General features: G+C 42.0%; 1 protein-coding gene across 3 annotated transcripts in view; it reads left to right on the forward strand.

The window, feature by feature from the left end:
* mgat4b (alpha-1,3-mannosyl-glycoprotein 4-beta-N-acetylglucosaminyltransferase B) overlaps positions 1 to 24,876 on the forward strand; it is a 71,251-nt gene continuing 46,375 nt past the window's right edge. For 2 of the 3 annotated variants that reach the window (XR_006844882.1, XM_046406045.1), the window contains exon 1: positions 1 to 188. Coding sequence is in view for 2 of the 3 variants with exons in the window: in XM_046406045.1 (XP_046262001.1) it covers positions 92 to 188 (97 nt within the window). In the remaining variant the exon portion in view is untranslated. The other variant, XM_046406046.1, reaches the window with a different exon arrangement.

Genomic DNA, 24,876 nt, shown 5'->3' on the forward strand with positions numbered 1-24,876 from the left:
CTCTCTGTCTCTCTGACCTACCTGCCGTTCCCCCTCCCTCCATCCCTCTCCTCCCCCCTCTCAGTGCGGACATGCTCCCGGGGCTCCGGAGATGAGGCTCCGAAATGTCTCCTTCTTGACGGTCTTGTTGTTTGGGCTGTGCGGGCTGGTCTCCCTGTCCTGGTACACCGCCTTCAGCAGCTCCAGAGGTAAGACCCGACCCCGGTGTGTCCCGGTGTGTGTGAGAGTCATGCTCTCCACGCCGGCAGGCTGAGGTCGGTTTGCTTTTATTTAGGTTCCGCTTTGTGTTTTGGATATTGCAGAAAAAGACACGAACATGACAATGTTGATATGTAAGAGAGGCTGCAGGCTTCAGATGGTCTAGAGGTAAAGGGAGCGCTTGGTTTGTGATATATCATGTGCCAGATAAGAGGAGAGTATCTACCTAAAGGAGAGAAATAGAGAAGAGGAAAAGAGGAGGGGGGTGATTTGATTTTGTTGTAGGAAATACACACGATATGAGGGGAAGCTCAGCGCCAAGGGAGCGCTTGTTTTGTCATGCATTAACGCTACCAGCTAAGGGGAGAGCGTTTAGATGAAGGACTGAGATGGAGAAGGGACTGAGGAGAGGTAAGTTGATTTTGTTGCAGAGAAGGTGCTTGTGTATGTAAGGGGAAGCTCCAGCAGTGAGGTAATGAAGGGAGCGCTTGATTTGTTATACGTTACATGCCAGCTAAGAGCAGAGGGTCTCCGAGGTGAGGGTAGGTGATTAAGCTTCTCAGTTATTGTGCTGCAGTAAATGCTTGGGCAAGACAAGCTTCAACTCCTGAGGCAGTGAAGGGAGCGCTTAATTTGTGTGTCAGAGCTGAGGAGAGAGCTGAGAGCTTCTGGAAGAAAGGATGGACATGAATCATAGGAAGAGAGGAGGGGTAGGTTTGATTTTGCTGATTTTGTAGCAGAAAGAAGCAGAGATGAAACCCAGGCTCTAAGGTGCTGAATGGGAGTGTTTGATTTGAGTTGTCAGGGAAGGAGAAGTTGGTTTTATTCTCTTGCAATCTTCACATGAACACATTGCAAAAAAAACCTCAAAGTTGTGCATGTGAAGAGAAGCTCCATTACATCAGGGATTTTTATTACCAATTACTGCTTTGATGTGACCACCAAGCATGTGACAAAAGAAAGAACCTGAAACAAGAGGATGTGGAGGAAGAGGTGGAATTAGTTTGATTTGCTTACAGCACACGAGCAAGGAAACACCAGGTTCTGAGGTAATCAAGGGCATGCTTGGTTTGCTGTGCTCCACGCACCAGCTACAACGTCAAGATGGAGAAGCAAGAGGGTTCAGACAGGCAGCGCTTGGTTTGTCATGCATTACATCTGTAGATTGGGGGGAAGGGGCAGAGAGGAGGGGTTGGTTTGATTCTGATTGCAGTTGCACTTTGTGTTGCAGAAAAAAACTAAATAAAGCTATGCTTGTGAAGGGATGCTTCGTTTCATGAGCTAGTCAAGGGTGTGCTTGTTTTGAGCTGCTTTTACATGCCAGCTAAGGGGTCTAGATGGATAAGGGGCAAAGAGGAGGGATTGGTTTGATCTGACAGATTTCAAAGGGGAGGTGTGCAATGGATCGTCCTCAGCTGATACAGAGGAGAGAAGGGGAGCACTCGGTTTAAGACACAGAGCCAGGACGAGGTGACAGTGTGGATGGAGGAACAAAGGGCTGTGTTTTGTTGTTGTTTTGGCAAAGAAATCACCTGTGGGTGGGTTTAGACTGAGAGTCAAATGGGGCAGCTTTTGATCAAAGGTGCGTGCTTCATTTATTATACATAACAGGCCTGGTAGGGAGGAGTCGGTTTATGGCACAATTTGGAACATGTATGGATGTTAACTCACAGGTAATCTGGAGATTCCACTGTCAGCTGGGAGAGGGAGCGCTTGATTTACAGTGCTTTACAGAGCCTGGGGGGATGTTTTTGTGTTTTGTGTTTTTGGATGTGCTCTTGTTGTGGTGCTTAGCTGATTTGTGTGAAACTGTGATACAGGAACAACGAGTAGTTGTTTACAGTCAGGAGTGCTGAAGGCTCAGCTGTGAGCTGCAGTTGTAGGTCCTTGTTAGCACTTGGTTTATTACTCCTTACTGCCTGTTAAGAGGGTGGAGGTAGTAAGAAGTTGAGGAGGTTTGTAACAGGAGCATTTTTTTTCCCTGCAAGGCCAAAAGGAGTCCTTGGCTTGTGATTCATCACCCAGTCACACAGCAGGGGACTGGAGTGTAACTGTTGTTGAACAGATGATGTCTGGGAGTTCAGTCTGCTGTCTGTTCAGTCTGCTGTCTGTTCAGTCTGCTGTGTTCATGGCGGACAGGTGGAGACCAGGTTTGGGATGCGTTTCACTCCAGCTCAAAGGAGTGGTGTTCAGGCTTTGTCGCAGGCTTTGCTGAAACTAAATACTAAATGTTTGGAGGCTCAGTCTATCTGTAAGGGGGCGTTTGCTTTAAAACACAGTGCGCACGAGTGGGGAGGAGTCAGATAGTAAAAGATAATTTTGATTTGCAATATATATAGCAGGATTACCATCTGCCATGATTTTGCTGTTTCTTTCATTGTCTTGCTGTAAAATGTGTCTTTCTTCCTGACTCTTTGAGAAAATATTTTTTCTGTTCTACTGATAATGCTGATAATCGTCTATGGATTATCAGGTCCAGTGCTTCTCATGTGTGACATTTATTCTGGTGAAACCACTTTATCCGCTCTGACCCAATGTGAACAAAGCAAACAGGTCTGTGTAGCCTTGATTGCATTGGTAACTTCACCGTTTTGCTCTCTTCCATCACTTCCTTCCTTCTTGTGCAAAACTTTCATACAGTTTTATCTTCATTCCAGCTAAACCTTCACACATCATTCTGGTACCAAGATGTGTCTCAAGGTGTGTCTCAGGCCAAAGATTGCCAGATGTGTTCCAGGAGGAAAATCATTTCATCAACTTTATCTTCTGCTTCCATCTGCTGATATTTCAGAAGTTTTTCAGAGAGCTCTGGAGGTGTCTGAGTTTGTTAATTGTTTATTGATTTAAAATGATTGATGGTGCAGCTACTTATTACGTTGTGTTTTTTTCAGGGCCAATGCAATTATTGCTAAACAAGGATAACTGATATTTGAAACCAATATATATTTGCAGTAAATGAAAGTTTTAGTGTCAAAATTTAGAGTAATTGAGTGATTAAGTACAAACTTGCCTGTTACTTTAGAGATTCAGATGATTTAGAGTTGACTGGCTTTTACTCATAATGTGTAACTAATCAGATTGTCTTGTGGGCAACAGAGCCACAGTAGCACATTTTAAAATTGGTTTATTTGAGTCAGTCCCTATAGAACATGTTGGAGATATTCAAATTGTTACTGTGCATTTGCCATGATGGGGTCACATGACTGAAGTGCTGCACTGCTGTAGAAACAAACATGATGCTTGTGCACCTCAGGGGAAGCTCCAGCTCATGAGGTTATTCAGGGAGGGCTTGTTTTGCAATATATCACATACGAGTGGAGTGGTTCAAACCTCCGGGGCTCCACAGGTGCGCTCGGTTTGGTGGAAACATTTGATCCACTTCTAAAATATGCTGCATTCTTAAAGCCAGTTCATGAGACCTGTGTTTGCCTGTGTGGGCTGACTGGACTGAAGTCACTGGGATTTGTGTGAGCTCACCAGTAAGAATAATGACACTGTAACTAGGCCTGTTGTTGCACAAAATATTAACTTTCATCTTTCAACACTGTGAAGGAGTCATAAAGTTTTACACTGATTACTGCAAGTACATTTTGAGTGTTGTGAACCACTCAGGTCTGATTCCATTTGGTTTGTGTCGGTCGCTGGTGATGCTTAGAGATTTGAATCTAACTCTGTGCATGCAAACAGCTCTGTGATCCACTGAAGTCACACTGGGTGAGAGTGTGAGCTGGGGTCTCAGATGGGTAGGCTGGTCCAGACTTGCCTGCTCAGCTTTATCACATCTCAGCCGTTCACTTCAGGTTCATGCTCTGAGTTTTCTCTGGAAGTTTCCAGTTGAATGAGCTTCACTCCACATTCACAGAAGTGAAAAAGATGGCCCTCGGTTTTAGCTGCGGTTTTGTCGTTGTTTGGGAAGAGGAGGCCGAAGTTGCTGAAAGTGCAGATGGAAGGTCAATCAAAGAATGGGCGAGACAAAAGTGTTTCAATTTTAAGTTAAAGTAATGATTCAGCTTTAATGATCAGTTCCTTCAGTCTGCGAAGCGGGGCCGCCATAGATCAGAGTCGCTACTTCCTGCAGATGATCTAGTGAGTTTAGGGGCCACGTCGGCACCTTAAGCACTCAAGCTGTCATGTTTCTTGAGATGTTCCTGAATAGCGTTTGCGGTGTGGTGGGGTTCAACGTCCTGGTAGTGTTTTTGGTCAGTGGTATGTGTCAAAGTCAAGTCCACGTGAATGTCAGGGCCAAAGGTTTCCCAGCAGACACTGCAGTGTGACGGGCTCATCAGTGCTTTTAACATTCGGCTTGTCTGGGTGCAGAGCAGCACAGGAGGCTGTGGGAAACATCCAAGACCTCTGATTAGAACAAAGGTTCAGGAATTCAGACATGGCTGTGACTCATCCATCCTCCTGATGTCTCACACACACACACACACACACACACACACACGCACACACAAACCTCAGTATCTGTGCGATCGCTGCCATTGTTGTCCTCTTTTCAGACATTTCTGCTCTGGAGCTGAGATAGATTTAGATGCTGATGGCAGTTAACCAGAGTGTGTGTGTGTGTGTGTTGTAGCACTCAGGGTAAATTAGTTAGGTTTGTGAAGGTGCCTTTGATGCATTCATTCCTCAGGGACTGCAGCAGAGATGTCATGTAAACAATGGAGAGGTCAGAGGTCAACACCTTTTAACTGAGCCCTCTGATTGGTCATGCTGGACATGAATCTCTCCGGTGTTGTTACCCTGACGGCCATGTTGAAAGACTAAACACACAAACATAAAGGAGCATTCTTTTTCCTTTTTTTTCTATTGGAGCTGCTGCAGCTTCATCTGTACAGTGAATACACACACAGATTGGTTTACTACATGCAAACAGCAGACGGCTCATAGTGATTAGATGACGCATCGGCCTCTTTCAGCCTGGAAGTGAACATGCTTGGCCATGTCCTCCTGTCACTCACACACACACGCACACATGCATCCTGCCTGGCATTGTTTTGCTGTCATAACCTTGGTTTTACTTTCCTCTGTGACAGTGTTAGGTTTTGTTATTCAGTTATTGTCTATTTTGAGTAGAGCTGTGTGTGTGTGTGTTTCTGTGTGTCTCTGTGTGTACACAAACCTCTGGTGGCACTGAATTCTTCAGACTGCAGTTTTATTGTTTCTCTTCAGAAATGATGCAGCTTTCAGTCCTGTGGCTTTAATTAAAGCAGATTTTATTCAACATTTTGATGGAAAATCCCTCTAATTATGATTTGGATGTTGACATTAATTGAAACCTTTAATTACTCCACTCTGGTGAAAACTTTTGGCAGTAATGTCATCACCGATTTCTAAAGTGGTGGAAGTGACAGTCACCTGAACACAGTTACCTGAATGTTTTCAATGAATACTGCAGATCCAACCCTGCTGTCTGCACTTTCAGGAGTATTTCTGTGTACTGCAGTACAGCCCGTGGTAGTGTTGGATTGTTACTGGTCAGGAAACCAGAGAAGAAGGAGAAGTGAGACTCCCTTCTCTGACAGAGATGGAGAGAGTATTGATCTTCTCTCTTGCTTTTGCTTCCCTCCTCTTTCCTTTGTTGTGTGCACATTTGTTCATCCTTCTTCCTCTTTTGCCCTCTTCCTCTTTCTTGTCATTGTCTTTTTCTTTCTCCTCCGTTTTTTCTTTCACTCATCTTTTTCTCTCTCTTACCTGCTCCTTCCCTTTACTATTTTCTTCATTCTGATGTCCCTCCTTGCCTTCTTTCCTTCCCTCCACATTTTGATCAATATGAAGTTGTGTGTGTGTGTGTGTGTGTGTGTGTGTGTGTGTGTGTAGGTTTTCATGCCCAATGGGCACATTACATAGATTTACATTCACTTCCTGCAGACTTGCTCAAGCCAAAACCATAACTTTCCTAACCCTTAGCTTTACCCTACCCTTACCTAAACGTCAGACTCAGCCCAACCTTAAACCAAGTCTTCACCCTAAAAGTTAATCATTTCCCCATAGGGACTTGCATTTTGTCCCCATAAGGTAGATGAGTGCCCACATGTAGCTGTGTAAGCAGGTTTTTGTCCACATGAGATCAGAAAAACACATACACACACACACACTCTTTGAAAATTTGAATCAATGAACATAAGAGTGAAATGTCATAACAAATTAACAAGAGAAAGGGAACAGGTAAATTAATAAAAGCTACAACAAGACTACATGATCTTTGTGTCTGCCTGTATCACTGACTGTACATAAAGATGAATGACATGAGAGCTCCCTAAAAGTGAAGCTAAAACATCTGGATGCCCCCTGGTATCTGGCTGCAGTACAGCTGATAAGCCCCTCCCCCTCCATATTTGGTTTTAATTAGTTTTTGATGCTATAAAGAGGGGGTGAGGTTTTGTGATTGGAATAACTGAAACATGTTAGAAAAGTGATGAAATAGAAATGTTGGCTATTCACATCCTGTAGATCAGGATCAAACTCTGAGGAAGGATGTTTGTGTTGGTGTGTGGGTAGTGATAATGCATGGTGGTATATCATCTAATAACAGTTTCACACCTATAATTGAAGTGGAGCCGTCGTCGTCTCCATGGAAACTCACCCTTTTACATCATGGTGCTCTGCCTGGTCCTGAGCTTTTATTTTGAAGGAATGGCAGGGGGAGACCCTTTGACTGTTGCTGCTGTTTAATCATTAATCACATATGTTTAGTCCAGTGAGGAAATGTGTTTTTATTTATTAACCACAAACTTCCTACAGCATTTGACAGTTTCATGTTTGATTGGTCCTTTTATGTACAGATGTGGTATTCCATGATGGAAGTCATGACATCACTTCCTGTCTGCGACACAACACAATCTGTCACTCAGCATTTATTTCATATGTTTTTCTGCCTTTCTGAACGCATGATGTTTTTTCTTTCTATATTCCACGACACTCGACTCTCCTGCTGTTATTACACACACTGAATTAACCGCTCACTGACACTCGACCCGCGATGGTCTGTGGGGTTATGGGAAATGGTGTTTGTTAAAATAACATAAATATTGAATAAACAACATTAGGTGTTTCTTTGGTTTTTTTCAACATGATGCTAAAACCTGCAGGAGTCAAATCACCGCGACAACTGCTGCCCTCCTTTGAGGAGCCTCATGCCACCCAAATACACCCCCAGTTCCTTTACACACACACACACACACACACACACACACACACACACACACGCTCACACTCCTGCAGGCTGGTTTCATGGTACAAGCTGTTACTGCTGCCCTGTGGGTGGTTTTCAGGTTCATGCCAGGTCTCTGTGTATGGTGTGTGTGTGTGTGTGTGTGTGTGTGTGTGTGCATTTTGTACTAAAGCCACAAGTGGTTAATTTTTATCCAGACCTCCCCCTCCTGTTGAAAGGTTGAAAGTAGTTTGCAGTTGACAAACAACAAAAGTCATCTAGTAAAAACACAAGACAACATGATATTGGAAGCTTGTGCTCAGTTGCCAGTTTATTAGAGACACTTAACTGAAATGAATGCAGTCCAACATGACAGTCCTCCAGTAAGTCCTCCTTCACGATGCTGATGGGTTTGTGTTGGAGCTGTTTTTGGAGGATGTAGTTTGTGTTGCTGCGGACCTGTGCTGTGTCACACTGACACTGTTTCGAAGATTTTCTCCATCCCGTTTCTGTCACTGACTCCCTGGTTTGGCACACCAAAGCTTCCATACTGACACTCCTGTCCCAGTTAGAGTTGTTCAGATTTACATGTTATTCTGAGGACTTCTTGGCTGTTTTGGATTAAAAGCTCTGGGAAGTCGGTTGCACTGAGACATGCACAGCAGGCACAGAACAACCTGCTGAAGGACTCCTTCATCGCAGTGTATTCAGATCGCTTCATGTGTGGGAAGATGCTTTAAAATCCACTTAATTAACTGAGCTTCATTTAGAGAGACACAGCAGGATGAAATGACTAAACACATATCTGATCTGTTGGTTTAATGACTGCGAATAGTCTCATAATGGAAACAGCCTTTAAAATTAGGGGAGAGCACAATTTTTACTTTCATTTGAATCCTTTAGCTTATTCTGTTCAAAAGATACAGACTGTCACATACATCTTGTACACTTGTGTCAACCATCCATTTGTCTTTCTTAAAACAATAGTGAGGTCTTCATACATAAGATAATCCTGATGATCCCCAAAGGGGAAATTCAAGATATGGAGGCTGATGTAATGATTCATGCTGTTCATAAAAACCATTAAAATATACTTTGGGACCTCATTCTAAATGTGTTGATCTAATAAAAATAAAAATTGCCAAAAGAATGAGTGGTTTGTCAATAGAGTGTTGGAGGCTCATCATTTGTGAGAACACCTGGACAGGATCAGCTTGGGTCATGATGGTTTTAGCCTCTACTTGGAAAGACTCAGTAGCTAACCATTTCTGACGCTAGATGCATGACTCCAAACAGTCCAAACAGGCAGATCAGAACAGGTAAACTTATCCAGAAAATGTTTAATAGACAATCAATTAGGGGATAAGAGAGAACGGGCCGGAGTGTACAGTGTCCAGCAGACCTAAGTGAGAGTTAAAGTACTATAGACAACGGAGTGAATGTTCACTTTCCCAAGCAACAGGTGCATTCAAAGCCATCAGTGGTGTTGTATTCCTGCCACGCTGAGACACGTAAAAGAGAAACAAAGCCCAGTAGATTCAGAGCAGTCGACTGTAGAAGTTACCACTGGAAATATTTAAACTTTTATGTGCAGCCACAAGCAAAGAGCAAAGAGCATATCTTAGTAGTGTGTGTGTGTGTCTCTCTCACACACACACACACACTGACACACTGTCGTAACAGTGCTGATTAGTGTTTGATCTGAGGCAATGTGCTGACACTGTGATAAGTCGAGTAAACTGCCTGTGTGTGTGTGTGTGTGTGTTTCCAGGTTTACATCAGGAGGACAACATGTGACCCGCTGCTGTCAGTGTGTGACTGCGTGTGTGTGTGTGTGTCTATGAGTGGGTGAGATTTTGTTTGTGTTTGTGACCTTTGACCTTCTGTTCTGCTTCCTTTTCAGGCCCCTCTGCCTGTGTCCCTTTCTGCCATTTACAGTGCAGATGATCACAGAGCTGATGAATCTTTTTCATGAATGAAGAGACAAAATCATTTAAGACCAAATCAACTAAAGACTCTTTTCATCAGTGAACATTTAAGTCATTGATAGAAAGAAAGTAGAAAGTAGTACATATATACGGTATGTATATGTACGTATATATACATATAGTTGCAAGACATATAGGGGGCCAGTTTCAAATATGTGCATATATATTGGAAAATATATGTGGCATAGATAAAAAAAATGTCATCATTCTGATTGCCCAAATTGTCATTTAACTCTGTTTGTCCATTTCCTGTCCATCCTGAAGATGGGTTCCTCCTCTGTTGCTTTCTTCATTTTTTTCCCATCAAAGAGTTGTTTTTCTTTAAAACTGAGTTTATCTGAGCATGAGTCATGTGCCCCTCAGACTGTGAATCCCCTTCAATTGGCTGTTAAGATAAAACTGGCTTGACTTGAGAGAGAAATAGGATGAGGAGGAGGAAGAGGAGGTCTATGAGGAGATGACGGGGGGAGTCTCTGTAGTGAATCAGATCAGCTTCCTCACACAGAGAGAACCATCTGTCTACCAAACACCGTTTGTGAGTAATGTGACTGTCAAGGCAAATGGACAGCGTGTGTGTGTGTGTGTGTGTGTGTGCGTGTGTGTGTGTGTGTGAGAGAGAGAGGGAGAATCACTTTCATTAGATTAGATGTTTAAATCTCTCTCTGAGATTCAGGTATCTCTGTCTCCTCTCAGGCGACCATCTGCCACCGCAGTGTGTGTTTGTGTCTGTTGATGCGGTAGGATTGAAGTTATCCTCCATCATCTCTGTGAAACTGACTGCAGTACACACTCTGCTCGGGAATTAGTGGTAATGTCATCTTAACGAACAAGCCATTTCACTCCACATGCTTAACATAAAACAACATGTGTGCTCGTACATGTAGGTATTTATTTTTCTACACTCTGTAGCTGCTGGCTTCACGACTCAATCTGCTAGACGCCTGTACTGACCAGCTACAGTCACTTCAAAGGGTCAAAAACCTGACATGCCCAAATACACCCACCGTTAAGTCATTGTGTGTCCATGGATGGAAACACTACAGAATTTATCTTTCTATTTTCAGTTCTCTTTATTTTCCTCATATCAGTTTGATGAGTAGGACCAGCTAAATGGACCAATTTTCTGTGTGTGCGTGTGTGTGTTTGAGATGCTCAGTCATGTGAGCTGAGCTGCACTATCTCTGGCATCCATCCGTGAACGCAGAGGGCTAACAAGGACACATGTTGAACAGGCTTGGTAACGTTATAATATGTGTGTGTGTGTGTGTGTTTGCATTCATGCAGTATACACTCTGAGTACTTCCTCCATCGCTGGCAGTAGGCTGGTAGTCATACTGTGTCACCAAATGGACATTATTACTTACTTACTTCCATTGTCTCCTCCACATCTCCATTCTCATTCACAACTGGTACTCCACAAAAGCAGGACTCAAAAGCACGACTCTTAGAAACAGTTTGGGTCTCAAACAAACACGGTTTACTAGCAAAAAGGGGTTCGGCACATGATAGTCAGTCCACTCTGCAAACAAATCCAAAGGCAAAGGAAAAGAAACAAACAGGCAAAAATCCAAAAACCGGGAAAACAGATCACTGGGCGTAAGAAGACTGCTGGAACGTTTGACACTGAGGTACAAAGACAAAGTGGCACAGAGAGGAGGAGAAACACACACTAAATACACAAGAGAGGGGAAGGATGCTGAGACACAGGTGAATCTAATGAAGGCGGGGCAGACAATCACAACTGGAGGGAAAAACAGGAGCAGGAAGTGAAGCGATCTGAAATGAGAGGAGAGGTAAGTTTTCACAATAAAACAGGAAGAAAGAAAAACAAAAAGACATGACCTTAAGAATGACGAGATGTATCACCTACGAGCAGAGGACGAGATGGTGGTGACGGTATTTCTCGCTATTTCCAGAATTTTTACAACACAACCCGAAACAGACGAAACAAAATCCTTCTCTTACAGCCTCAGTTTGATTCCTTCAAAAAAACTTCTGATTGTCCAGCTGTTGAAGTCGAGAGTGAAGAGAGCAGCTGGAAAAACATTTTGATGATGCTGTTCACATGCACGCGCGCGCACACACACGCACACACACACACACACACACACACTTGGTGAGGAAAAGGTGTTGTGGTTAACTGGTTGGTATTTCGGTTTCCCTCCAGATGTGGCCCCTCACTCTCTAAATGCCCTCTTGTCCCTCTGAGTCTTTTTCCACAAACCCTCTCATTCACAAGCTGCTACCTGACTCACCTCCACCTCCCAGACGGGTGGAGGTGGCAGCGGCAGCGACTGGGCCTTGGCATCCTGTATCAACACTGATCCAGTCTGGGTCCACTTTCAGCTGGATTAAACCTCTCAGCTGCCATAACAGAAAGTCTCAAATCATCAAGCTCACCGTCCTCTGCACTATATTTTCTATCTTCACTGCCACACAAGGGCCTAAAACTGAGCCAGAATGGTTCTGTTTTCCATCTGGACGACTTCACAGCTAAATTAAGTCTCACCTCCAGCTGGCTGTCAGACACCTGAGAGAAAAAGTAAAATTACAGACCTTGCAAAGAGGAGTTTTCTTTCCCAACAGATAATTGCGGAAGCTGACATGCAGTAAAATCTGCGCGCAGTGTGACAATTTTTTTTTTTTTAAAGTGAGCCTTTTATTAAATTTTTCAACAGATAAAGACCACTGACACATTACTACTTTTTCAATAACTTAAAAAAAATAAGATGTATCTCCAGGGAATTCTGTGCTAAATTTTCTGTTTCTGACAAATTTGGATTATATTCTCCACTGCAGCAAAATCATTTCAGTGAAACATATTGACCTATCAAATTAATTTGGAAAGTTACCTAAAAAATCACAACGTGACTACTAATTTAATTTTCATTCTGTTTTTTTTTTACAGGCTAATAAAAAACAGCGATACACGCTGTCGGACTCAGCTTAATATGACTAATATTTCAGTTGATTGTGAGGTGGTGACCTCTAGTGGTTGTAGTAGTTACTTCTCTAATCATTGAATGAGATAATTTTGCACAATATGTATGAAGATGCAGTTTTGCTGTATTTCTGTGGTGTAGTCACTCAGGATGTAGTCTGTAATCATGAAATGACTCCCTTGCTGCATTCACATAAAGTCTGTTAAATCAGATTAGGTCTGTGAGTGGAGGCTGTGAGCCAACATGGCTGCTCTGTATTAATCATAATTACATTGCTGGCAGTGAGTTGGTTGTATCTGCATCCTCATCAGATGATTCACCGTGGCAGACCAAACAGAGTCAGTGATCACCAGTGTTTGGTTGAAGCTGGCGTCCTGTCAGACTGTAGGCCTGTCCAGGATTTGTTCTTAGCGAGGTTAACCTCTGGGTTAACATTGGGTTTTCTGGGTTATGGTGGTGGTTCACAGTGACTTGTACTTATAGAATATTGAATTATGTTTTTATTTTCATTATTAATTTGCTCGCGAGGCCATTTGACAATGTCGGGTTGCAGCTGAAAGAATGAGGTTAAAATCATCATGCACGCCATAGGAAAACATCTGACCAACACAGTGATCTCAGGGAATTCACAGATGTAGTTACAGTCAGATCCACTGGTGTCCTATGGATTCCCATTCATTCATACCATTCTTTGCCTGCTGTCTTCCCTGTATTTAGCAGCTGTGTTGCTTTTAGCCTGGATTATGTGTTGAACTTCCTTATGTTAACACGACCTCTTTCATGTGAAGGAGTTCATGACCACTTGGGGAAAACCTGGGTTGACTTACCACTTTAGCATGACTGCAGTTGTCAGAATTCGTGAAGCCAGATAACAGTTAAATAAAGATATCCTCCAGAAACTCTTTATTTTATTAGTATTTCTTTAGAACATTTTTTAAGTTCCTGATAAAGTCTTCTGGAGATTCCTGAATTTTTCTGATTATTCAGGAAGAGTTCAGCACTTTGTTATTGTGGGAATCAAACCTGTAAGTTAACTCAAAACTGAACTTTTCTGGTTCAGTACATTAGAAAGAGAGAGAGGTTCACTGATTGAAGGTTAGCATCAGCACAGCTCAGTGCTGTGGCCTATAGAATGTTCTGTTTAATGTCAGCCAGAGTCCTCACAAGTATAGAGGTGGACGCATGTGTGTGTGTGTGTGTGTGTGTCTTGGATTCTGCAGTCAGTGCAAATGATTTTATTCTCAGGCTGAAAGAGTGAAAGAGGCCAATCCTATCCTATTAGACTGAAAAGAAGAAGTGCGCGCGCACACACACACACACACACACACACTCAGGTTGTTTCCATCTGAATGTGGAATTCATTCAAGAAGATTTTGTTGGCAAAGTCTGCTGTTATGATTGCCAACTTTTCTGAAAGACTAAATCTTGGGAAAAAAAACAAGATGCTGGAGGTTGAAATTTTAATGACAAACGCATATCAGCTCCTTGTGATTATTATCTACAACTCGTTCAAAGAGTCATCTGATATTTGACTGAAAACTGCTTCCGCAGAAAGCTTATTCCTCTGACTTTTTACATACTAAGTTTTTGTGTGTTTGTGCAGAGCAGTAATACTGTCTGTCATCTGACCATCAGTTCAGCTCAGCTGATTTCAGACAACTTCACCCACACATAAAGAAAATATACAAACATATATGTTTTTTATCTATGCCACATATATTTAAAAATATAAAAGGCTGCAACAACATGTCGCAGGTTGCTGGTTGAAGTGGTGAACGTGACCTGACGTGTTGTAGAAATGTTGCTGACATGCGTTAAGCTTACAACACTAATGTATCTGTGTTTTGCAGAAGCGTATGTTGGCAACATTTTATTCTTGGCACTGCATTGTAAAATAAAGGAAAAAGTCTTCTTTTTACTCAGGCTTAAGACAGGAGACAGACTAAGGAGACATGATGAGATGTGAGACAGTCTGATCTCCACCTCGAGGTCCTAACATATGTCCTGATCTCTGTCACATTTGATATCTCCGTGTGTGGAAAAAACGATTCAGATTTTCAGTCAGTGTGAAATGTGATGAAACATAATAAGAAGAACCAAACAAAGTTAGAAAGTGATTTACAGTAAAAACAAAAAATAACTAAGTAAGATCCAAAAGAAAAAAATAGATATAAAGAGATATGTGGAGTTGGACCATTCAGGGCTTTAAAAAGGAGAGGTAAAAACCTTGACAGCATCAGTGTGAGTTTGCGTGGAGGATCTGAAGTGAAACATCATCTGTCTGTTTGCTTGCTTGTAACATCTGGATAGAACAGGCTGTTAAATGGTGTGTGTGAAGTGAGAGGCTTGAGGGAGAGCACACACACACACACGGACAGCCAGCTCCAGGGAGGAAAGAGACACACTGCTGCCTTGTTTAAAGAGAAGTGATACTTGAACTGAATGAGTGTGTGTGTGTGTGTGTGTGTGTGAGAGAGAGAGAGAGAGAGAGAGAGAGAGTTCAGACCACTCAGTAAAGTCCACTCAGAGAGCCTGCAGGGCATCAGCAAGTTCGCGCACACACACACACACACACAGACTCCCACTCACACATACAGTGTAGCAGAAATTCAAGGAAGAGCAACTCAGTGCATTTTCACTCATCAGAAACAGAAAATGATCAGAGTCCTTCACAATAAAATGTAACCTTCCACGACGAACTCAAACATGGTGCCCAAAGTGTTGAATTTCAGAAAGTTTTATGAACAAACAAAAATAAAATATCCACTGTACTCACATAATCATGCTGCGTTTTTTCACAATAAGAGTCAGCTTATTTCTTTTTACTGAGTCGAACTGGGCCGTTTTTTTGAGGGTTCACTGATTTTAATACCCAGTGAGATCCCTCTGGGTGCTGCTGTTGTGTGTGTTGTGGCTTCATCAAAGCTGCTTGAAACACTGGGACTGAACCAGACAGGAAGTGTCCCGCAGAACCTAAACTAGAAGCTACAAGAGGCTAAAGAGGCTGCTGCTCTGCGACACTACAGAACAACAGGAAATGACAGTGTTTGTTGACTATCATGCATTGTGTTAACATAGCAATCTGCTAAATTATTTTACCAGTTGCCATTTTCACTTTCACTTTCAGCCATTATTGGTTAAAGCTTAACTTGCAGGAAGAGAGGCCTGCTCCAGCAATTAGCCTGAGCCCAGTGATTAATAAAACATGCAGTCATTACAATATTTCTTGACTAGTTACTGGTTTGATAATGGTAATGTGTTTAATTAGGATTTCTGCAGTGACTGGATTGTGTGGTTTTAATGAGAGCACGTTTAATAATTAGTGACCTTCTGCCGAACTGTTCGCTAAGGCATCACTGTGGCAGCAGCAGCCTGTGTGCAGGATCAGGAGCAGCTTCTACCTTTGACCACCAACCTGCTCTCTCTGCTAACAGTCTACAGTCTGTCTCTGTGTTTGCTGTCTGTCCTCCTGCACCCCTGCACTGTATCAAGAACAGGCTACATACACATACACACACACACACATGCACATGCACACACACACATGCACACACATACATGCACACACACACACACCTGTGGTGTCATCAGTGGAATTTACCCAATGGCATATTTCAGTTCTGTACTTTTGTTTTGTTTTAAAGCTAATAAAATACTTATTCTTAATCTACCTTGACAAGCTACAATGCTGAAGTATATGCTTATATGTTCATTCTTTATTAAAAATAATAATAATAATGATAATAAAATCATACTCACAAGATAATGTTGACCAGAGCCATGCTGCAAAGTACATTTTTAGTACAAGTTTTACTTGGATGTATATTCTTAGAACATTTGTAATGCAGTATTTTTGCAAATTATTACTTCAGGATCTGATTACTGCTAATAGTAAAGTATTTTAATCATTACATCATAGCAGCAGTGAGCGCATTAAACCTATGAAGAAACAATAGCCACATCTTTTTTATTGTGTTTAGTTGTTTATTTGTCTTCATTCTTGCTGTTTTCTCTCTCATCATGAAATTTAACTTCAAATAAGCACGTATTAATACAACGATTAATCCAAACTGTAACATATAAAGTGCTTACTTTATGAGTTCTTAAAAGTCTCTCAGAGACAGCAGCTGAGTGCGCCTGCTGACATGAATTATTTACTCGTGTTCTGTATTAACGGCCGAGTTCACATTTGGCAGAGTCTGCATTTTATTTGCAGGTAGCAAAACAGTGTTTATCAGAGTTGCAGCTTTAAAGTGATGTACCATCTCAGTAATTATAATCCAGTAATATAATTTAATTTATTCTGACTGTCAGCCTGTCGCATGTTTCTGTGCAGCCTGCTGCCTCTGGAAACTACAGCCAAACATTAGATACCTCCCTCTGCCGTGTCTGAGTCTTAATGGCCGTCAGTTGGATGGAGAAGCAAATCTATCGGACTGATACAGCACTGATGCAGTATTACTGCTCTTCTGTGTGTCGTACGGACTGTTCATTGCAGGAGCTGATTGTTCTGATCTCTAATAAACTTTGTAAACTTTGAGTAGGTGCCCCCCTCTGGTTGACTGGCTCGCGCAGGCGTCCACTGTGAAAGTAGTGCTGTCAGACAGCTTTATATTGTCCTGTGGACTCAGAGGCTCAAGGCCACAGACATTAAATTCTAAATTTTAGCTGTGTCTGATTGTTCAGAAAAAATCTTCTCTCGAAGTCCAGTAGAATCACCAACAGGAGACAGGATTCTGAGCAGCAAAGACTTTAATGTTGACAAAAAAGAAGAGCAGTTCACAATGCACTCTGAGTACACATGAAGGGCTCTGAATAAAATGACTGGAGGCTTCACCTTATATACCTTAGGGTCTGAACCTTTCCACACCTATTGTCCATCCCTTTACCATCTTTATTTTTACACCATTAAGTCACATTAAGTCATCTTTTTGCCCTGGGTAGGTTGGGGATTTTCAATAGGCTTCATTTTAATTTATGTTGCACCTGCTTGTCTATTCCTTGGCTGTTTCAGGGGTTTTCTACTTATTTATTTATTTTTTGATTACTTCTTAAGCACAGTTTACACCAATATTTCTCTTCTGCTGGCCTGCTTCCAGTTTTAGCCTAAGTTACTGCTGGTCTCAGACATTATTATTTCCAAGCCTCTTTGTATAATATAAAAAAATAATTATAAGATGCAAGATTACAAAAAGATGTTCTTTTCAGGCCTACAGTGATTATAATCAGGTTACATAGACAGTGTTTCACTACCATAGACAGTGTTTCACTATCATAAACAGTTCACAACTACACAGTTTTTACCTTCCATAGCTTACAAGCCTTTAAACAGCTGAACCTTTTTAATACATCTGTATCTTGCTTTTCTTTCAATCATATTCAGAACATAACATGACTACTTCATGCTATCATATGGCATTGCACACTACAACTTTAGCTCATCACAACTTACTTAAAAATTATACCATAATATATACAGGGAAATGTTAGGGAATTATAGTGAGCAGCTTTTCTTTCTTAAGTTATGCATTCTCTCTGCGCATTTGTAAATTACTTTAAAACACATGTAAAGTTAGTGTATTAGTTAGATTTGCATGCATAAATCAGATAACGAGGGCAGTGGTGTGTCCAGGTCTGTGTGTCACTGGGCTGCTGCGCTCTGTCCCACAAACAAAGCAAAAGATTTTGTTTGTTTCCTTCTTGTTTCTTGTTCTTGCTCCAAACTATTATGAGCTACTGTTACTATTATCACGCAATTTAATAGACCTGTAATGACAAAAAAGACAAAAAGACGTGTGAACTCTTTGTCGACCATCAAACCTGTTTTCACCTCATTCAAGAACAGTGAAACATCTCCTTTAATTACTGCTCTCTCAAAAGCTCAGCAGCTCTGTGAGTACTGTCATACGGCCGTGAATACTGGTTTCGTTTATATTAAGTGCTGTAAACATGTTTTATTATTATTATGAGTTGCATTAAAAAATTTGGAAAGTGATCTGCAGGAATAGAAACATAAATGTAATATGTTGAACATCCTTTAATGTGGTGGAAGTCATGTGATCAGGTTTGTGGTCAAAATGATGCTCTTCTTCTCATGTTCATTATGGTTTATTGTAATCTTCAGGGACCATCAACGCAGACAGTAAACAGGAAGTACCCAGGCCCACTCACTGACCCCACAATAGCTCCCTGTGGGATTCTGGGTCACAGAGTCGCTCCTGCTCATCCTCCCCTGCAGCAGTGAAGGAGTATGGAGCCTACAGGACCTCCTTGGTGCAGCAGGTGTTTCTCATGCAGAGCCTGCAGGCTAATGAGCAGCCAAGAGGTCATAAGACACATAATGATGAGAGGGAATGACTAAACACAGGGAGGACTTTTTATGACTAAGGGCACACCAGGTGGATGATATAAGTATATGTGAGAGTGTGGGAACAGAGCAGAACAGGAAATGTTAATCTGTATGACCCGTGGATGACAGAAGTCAGAAGTATCAGAGTGTTTAGAGACAGGAAGCTATTATCTTATAGACAGGAAAATACACTCCCAGTATCATATGGACAGGCATCTTATCAGTCTGTATGTGGAGGGGGTCTTGTGTCCTGTCCTCAGCTACAGGGAACACTGGACCTCATTCACAAATAATCATATATTATCATATTGTTTCTGTCAATTTTATTTTCTTAAAACGGGGCAAACTTAAAACTCAATGTACACATTAAATAATCTTTTTCCTAAAGCTGGTTGGACCTGAGGGGAATACCTGTCTCTTTAGCTGCTGAATGTTCCACTAACAAACTGTATTTATCATAATGTTGTCTTCAAATGCAATAGATTGCTAGGATATATTTTGAATTCATTGTGTGTGTGTTAATATTTTGAGGGCATTACATCAGCCATACACGCACAGAATATCTCTAAGGTGTGTGTGTGTGTGTGTGTGTGTGTGTGTGTGTGTGTGTGTGAGTTCATGTTATCAGTGGCTGCAGCAGCAGGGAGACAGGCAGGGGAATGAGGACACACTTCACAGTCTAGAGGACATCTGATCTCATCTGTATGTGTGTGTGCGTGTGTCTGTGAGGAGCAACTGGAGACGGTGGGAGTCAAGTCGATTCCTATACACACACACAGACACACACGGTCGTCGTGGTTACCAAGTGGTGCAGGAGGAAGCTGACAGACTGTAGTCAGTTGAATGTTTGTACGTAACATGTTTGAAATTTTCAGTCAAATGTCAGAATCTCAGAGTCAGTCTGAATCTGTGTTTTCCTCCAGCTGTGTGATCGTGGACGCCCTGCTGCCTCCTTCTCCTTTTCTGCTGCTGTGTTTTTTAGCACACATGCTAATGTGGCAGCCATGTTGACAGCCCCTAAAAGGCTCGCAGCAGTACACTGAGCAGTGACTGTGGCCGCCAGGCTTATGTGAATTCCTTCTGCTTTCACTGACAAATTACATGTGAAAGGCACAAGTTAAAATAAAACGAAGGGATTCTTTTATCCACCACCATAATATGAAGAAATCAGACACAGCATTTATTATGGAGGGATTTAATCCCTTGAACACTGACATGAAAATACATGTTTGAGAATAATTTGTATCAAATCTATTGAGAATTTCTGATACATTAAAATAAAAGATTAAATCCACACACACTCACCATAGACCAAGGAGGAAGGGGATTAATACGATAAAATGTCACAAACGAGGCGGCAGTAGCCCAGCAACTCAAATATTCACTTTGTCTTTTGGATCTTTTGTCATGTTATACAGGGTGATGAGATAAACAATCAACATGTCCACCAGACAACACAACATGACTGACTGATGCTTTCATTCGTGCTATAAAAGCTCACAAAATCAACTTTGTTCTAAACAAAATGACATTGCTTATGCGCCATGTGGTACTCGCTTTCAGCATGAACGTAATGGCCTTACATTTATAGAAAATAACACTAAATGGTTAAATGAATCATTGTTCACATACTTTAAAAAAATAACAATAATGATGAATTATTATTATGAAAATAAGCATAAACTTCACAAAGCTTCACTGCATTTTCCTCAGGATCGGATTACTGAGAGCTGTTTAGACTAAAAATCAAGTAGAAATCATTGAATCCCAGTTAAACCCAGTGCAACCAGAGCATTCATCTGGCCTGTCAGGAAGATAAAATCCCACAGGCTGCCATTTTGGTGCCTACAACCTCTTTGTCTCTGCTGCTATTGGATGTGACAGCTGATAGTGAGAGGAAGCAGCATGTGAAAATATCTGAGCACTGCCAACTGACCAGTGTGTGTGTGTGTTTGTCTGGAGTGGGGGGTTGAAATGCACCAAACCACACACACACACACACACACACACGACACACACTCAGACAAGCAACACTATTGACTAAAGGCTCAAATAAACACAAATCCAGTCCACATATTGACTGAAACCAGAGCTCAGGCTGTACATATACAGCTCTCTCTCTCTCTCTCACACACACACACAATTTGGACAATGAAGTCATGGTGTCAGATGATACTGTTTGCGCTTGAACTGAAGAGACTGTTTGTGTGTGTGTGTGTGCGTGTGTGTGGATGTGTAGTTGTGGGCACAAAAACCTGTTTACGCAGTCATATTGCGAGGACCCGCCTTACTTCTACCCTTCCACCCTACTCCCACTTATGGGGACAGAATGAGGTTAGGTTAGGGTTAGGACATAGAGTGAATAATATACCAGGTGGTGGAGGTGGAAGAAGTATTCAGATCCTCTACTTAAGTAAAAGTACTACTATCACAATGTAAAAATACTCCATAAAAAGTAAAGTCCTGCACTGAAAATACACTACACATCAGCATGTTAGTATGCTCATGTTAGCAGTTAGCTCAGTGTTAACCCAAGAAGAAAAACATACATGTCGCACACAAAGCAGGAAGTGTCAGTCTGGGGGGTGAATGAAATAAAACTGCTGCTTTTTGGGGAATTAAAGCATTATTTCCAAAATCCAACTCTTAATTCCACAAAAACTCTCAGCACACCATAGACTGGCACTAAGTGCACTTTATTTGCTTTACTTTGTGTTTTATATTTTTATATTGTTCTTAAGTGTGCATTTTAAATTTTTGCTGCTATGTATATGTGTATATGTATATGCTCGAATGATAACAATAAAGACTCTTGAATCTTGAGTCTTGAAAAAGAAGAGTTCAGCTTAGATCTAGTTTAGCTCCAAAACACATTTAACCAGAAGTGCAGTATGAATTGTGTTTCCCTGTACATAAGTGTACTTAAGGTTAAGTGTGAAGAACCCCAATGTTTGTGGGTAGAGCCTAAATTATCCCAGCATCAGCCCTCAGCCAAGGACTAAGGACATGCAGAGTTGAAACAGTGGACATATGGTCATTGTTGGCCATCTTTGTCTTCTGTCAGGATTCTTGTTTCTCAGCCTTGTGCTGAAGTCAGTCACTATTTTTGAGAACAAGGCAGCGTCTGTTTTTTTCCTGGCAGCTGTAATAACAGACATCAAATCATATGGTGTATCCATCATCCTATATTGAAATCATAGTTTCCAAAGAGTGCAAAGTGTCCTGATTAAAGACATGAATGGACACCTGCCTGTTGGTATAAAGGACATTTCTGCACTGACAGCCACACTTGGCTGAGATCAGACTGAGGCTTTAAACCTTCTCTGTCTTTGTGTCTGAGAGGACAAACAGATACTGCTTTCGTTTATGTTATTCATTCGGTCCTTTTGGCTAACATGCTAATGCTCCTAACAACTTTCTGCTCCTTTGTGTCTCCTCTGCCTTTTAGTTTCTGATGTTTTTGGGGATTTTATTTTTTCTAGATCATCTTGGCAGTCCTGCTGCTTCGTCCTGCTCTCTGTGTTTCAGTCCGTCTGGCTCGAATGCTAATGTTCCTTCCAGTCCTCCGCTCTGATCTGTGTGAACTAATGGAAGAAAAGAAGAATAGCACTTTGTTATGGACTGTTCTGCCGTTTGGTTCACCTCTTGTTTTCCTTCATTGTGGTTGCTTTTAGATATTTGCTATTTCTCCAAACTGAAGGTAAGAGGCAGGCACTGGGTTGAGGAGGACAGAGAGAGAAAGAGAGATTTCTCACATTATAAATCAGTGTGAACAGCAGAGGAGGATTGTGGGAGTCTTGTGAAAACTCACAGGAGAGGTGTGAACATTCAAAGTTAGGTTCAACTCTTTTTAGTTAAACCTTCACGTCACTTTTGCAGTGAAGGTGCTGAGCCCAAAGGTAATATTCTCGATTTCTGTGACCCCCAGCTGAGGTCAGAGGTACAAGCTGCCAAAACCAGTTTCTTTGGCTGAATCAGTCCAGAAAGGGTCGTGCACCCTCATGAAACGTAGAGTCTCTGTGATGTGACAAATTAATGTAGCCGGAGCAGTAGCAGCTAGCATACTAGTCAGCAGGAACTCTGACCTACGAGTCAGGTGTGTCTGCTGTCGTGACGGGACACAACGTGAAAGAGACAGGGTAGGACACACAACAACAGTCTCCAGCCGAGGGCAGTGTGATGGACAAATCTCCGTCTTCAACACGCTCTGATGCTGTAAGGATGATGCCATTCTATTGAAGTCTGGACTTGCCAAGTGTGTTCACACTCCTCACACACCTGCTTGCCTCTGTGTGTGAGTGGGAGGGTGATAAGTGACTTCCTCTGACACAGCCAGATTGAAATCAGCTGTTTATTTGTCACCTGTTTGCTCTCTGCCACACACTCTGGCTGTCTGTCTCTTCACTTTAACCAGAAATGAAAATACTGTTAAAAAGCAAGTCAGAAGCTGACTGGGCATCAAAACCTTTCTTGATATAGATAGACATTGTGTTTTCATTTAGTAAACTCTAACTAGATTAAGACCTTAGTGTGATCAGACAAATTGAACCCCCATGTGGACAGAGAGGTTAAGTTGAATCTTCAGTGAACTGATGCACTGTAAATGTAAAACATGGTCCAATCTGCTCTCAGCTTGAGTTTGAAATTGAAGTCTTGCTGTTGAACTCCAAACATCTGTGAGGCACATATTTCTTCCTGCTGTCAGAACGTTAGCTGGTTAACTGCTGAAGTAGATTTTGGTTGTCTGAGGGTCAGTCGGGTTTCCATGAACACTAACTGTCCTCCGTTTTCACTGAGGACTGATAGCAACAACACAATCATCCCAATCTCATATTGAAGTCTGTGTCCCTGTTGAATAGTGTTTTCTTTACAGTGGTGCCCTGAGTGGTTGATTCACAAAGATGACAGGTTAGGTCCTCACCCCCAGGTGATGGAAAGTCAAGTGAACTGTCGTAGTTCCAAAAATATTTCTTCACAGCACAACATGTTTTGCTGAATTTGTGTTTTTGGCTCCAGGCGAGTGTTGTTGATAATGAGCCGCTGTTGCGCCGCTGTGGGACTGTGCCCATCCCCTTGCTGTCAGCTGATTTCATGGCTTAATTTCCTTCCCTTCTCTTTCTCTAACGCACCACACCCTGACTCAGCAGGTAGAACTCTGAGCTTCACTCTCCTGTCATTTGTCCTGTGCTCCCTGTCTGAAATCCTGTATGACACTTTCAAACTCCTTTTGGCTTGTGTTATCTGGAGTTTCTATCTTTTCTGTTGAGGCTGCTTTTTTCTTGTCTGTCATTTTTTTTCTGGAGTGCTTTTGACTTTTCTGGACAAACTGTTGAACCTGATCCTGGAGTTTTCACCGCTGGAATAGCTGTCAGTAAAGATCACTGAACATTTTGTAGCTCGTGTAACACACTGCTGTAATGATTGCTAATGTGGGCTAATATGGTACAGTGCTGAAGTGACTAACATCACTTGTTCCTCTATCTATCTCTCCCTCTGTGTGTGTGTGTGTGTGTGTTTGTTTCTCTGTCTGATTAAACACCATCTGCCGGGGGTGAGATGTAGGGGAGGAAGTGGGAAGGAAGGGCAGAGAGTTGGGAGACTTTGCCTTAAGAGACCTCGCTAGGGACATGGTTAGAAAAGTGAGCCATGTGAAAAGGACTGTGTGCAGATGCACTAAGATGATCTCTCTCTCACACACATACACACACACACACACGCATGCATGCACACGCACACTGGTTATCAGCACCACAACACTGCACACGTATCATATGTAAGTAACAGTGTTTGTATTCTTTCCTTTAGTGCCCTCATCTCTTCCCACAGAAACACATTTTATATTGTCATCACATCTCCAGCTGTCAGATAAATGCAGCACAATATTCTGAGGTAGAAGTATAAAGTAATGTCAAATCAATCAATCAATCAATCGGTCAATCAATAGCAGACAATTAAATCAGTGAAGAGCATCATCATTTACACCCCACAGCTCCACCCTTCCTGTCAACTGAAAAACCAGAAGACCATTAAGTGTGAGTCATCCTGTAGTTGTGTGTGTGTGTGTGTCTATGAGAGAGAGAGAGAGAGAGAGAGAGAGAGCTGCTGGGTAATCTCATTACCTTGGTGGTCTCCACCCTGTGATTGGTAGCTATTATATTATTGCTGTGTACTATCACACACACACACACACCACATGCTGACTCAACCTGACCCGCCCTTTCAACTCTGCTTTGTGCGTCACAA

The sequence above is a fragment of the Scatophagus argus genome, chromosome 12 (genome assembly GCF_020382885.2).
Source record: "Scatophagus argus isolate fScaArg1 chromosome 12, fScaArg1.pri, whole genome shotgun sequence".
NCBI lineage: Eukaryota > Metazoa > Chordata > Actinopteri > Scatophagidae > Scatophagus > Scatophagus argus.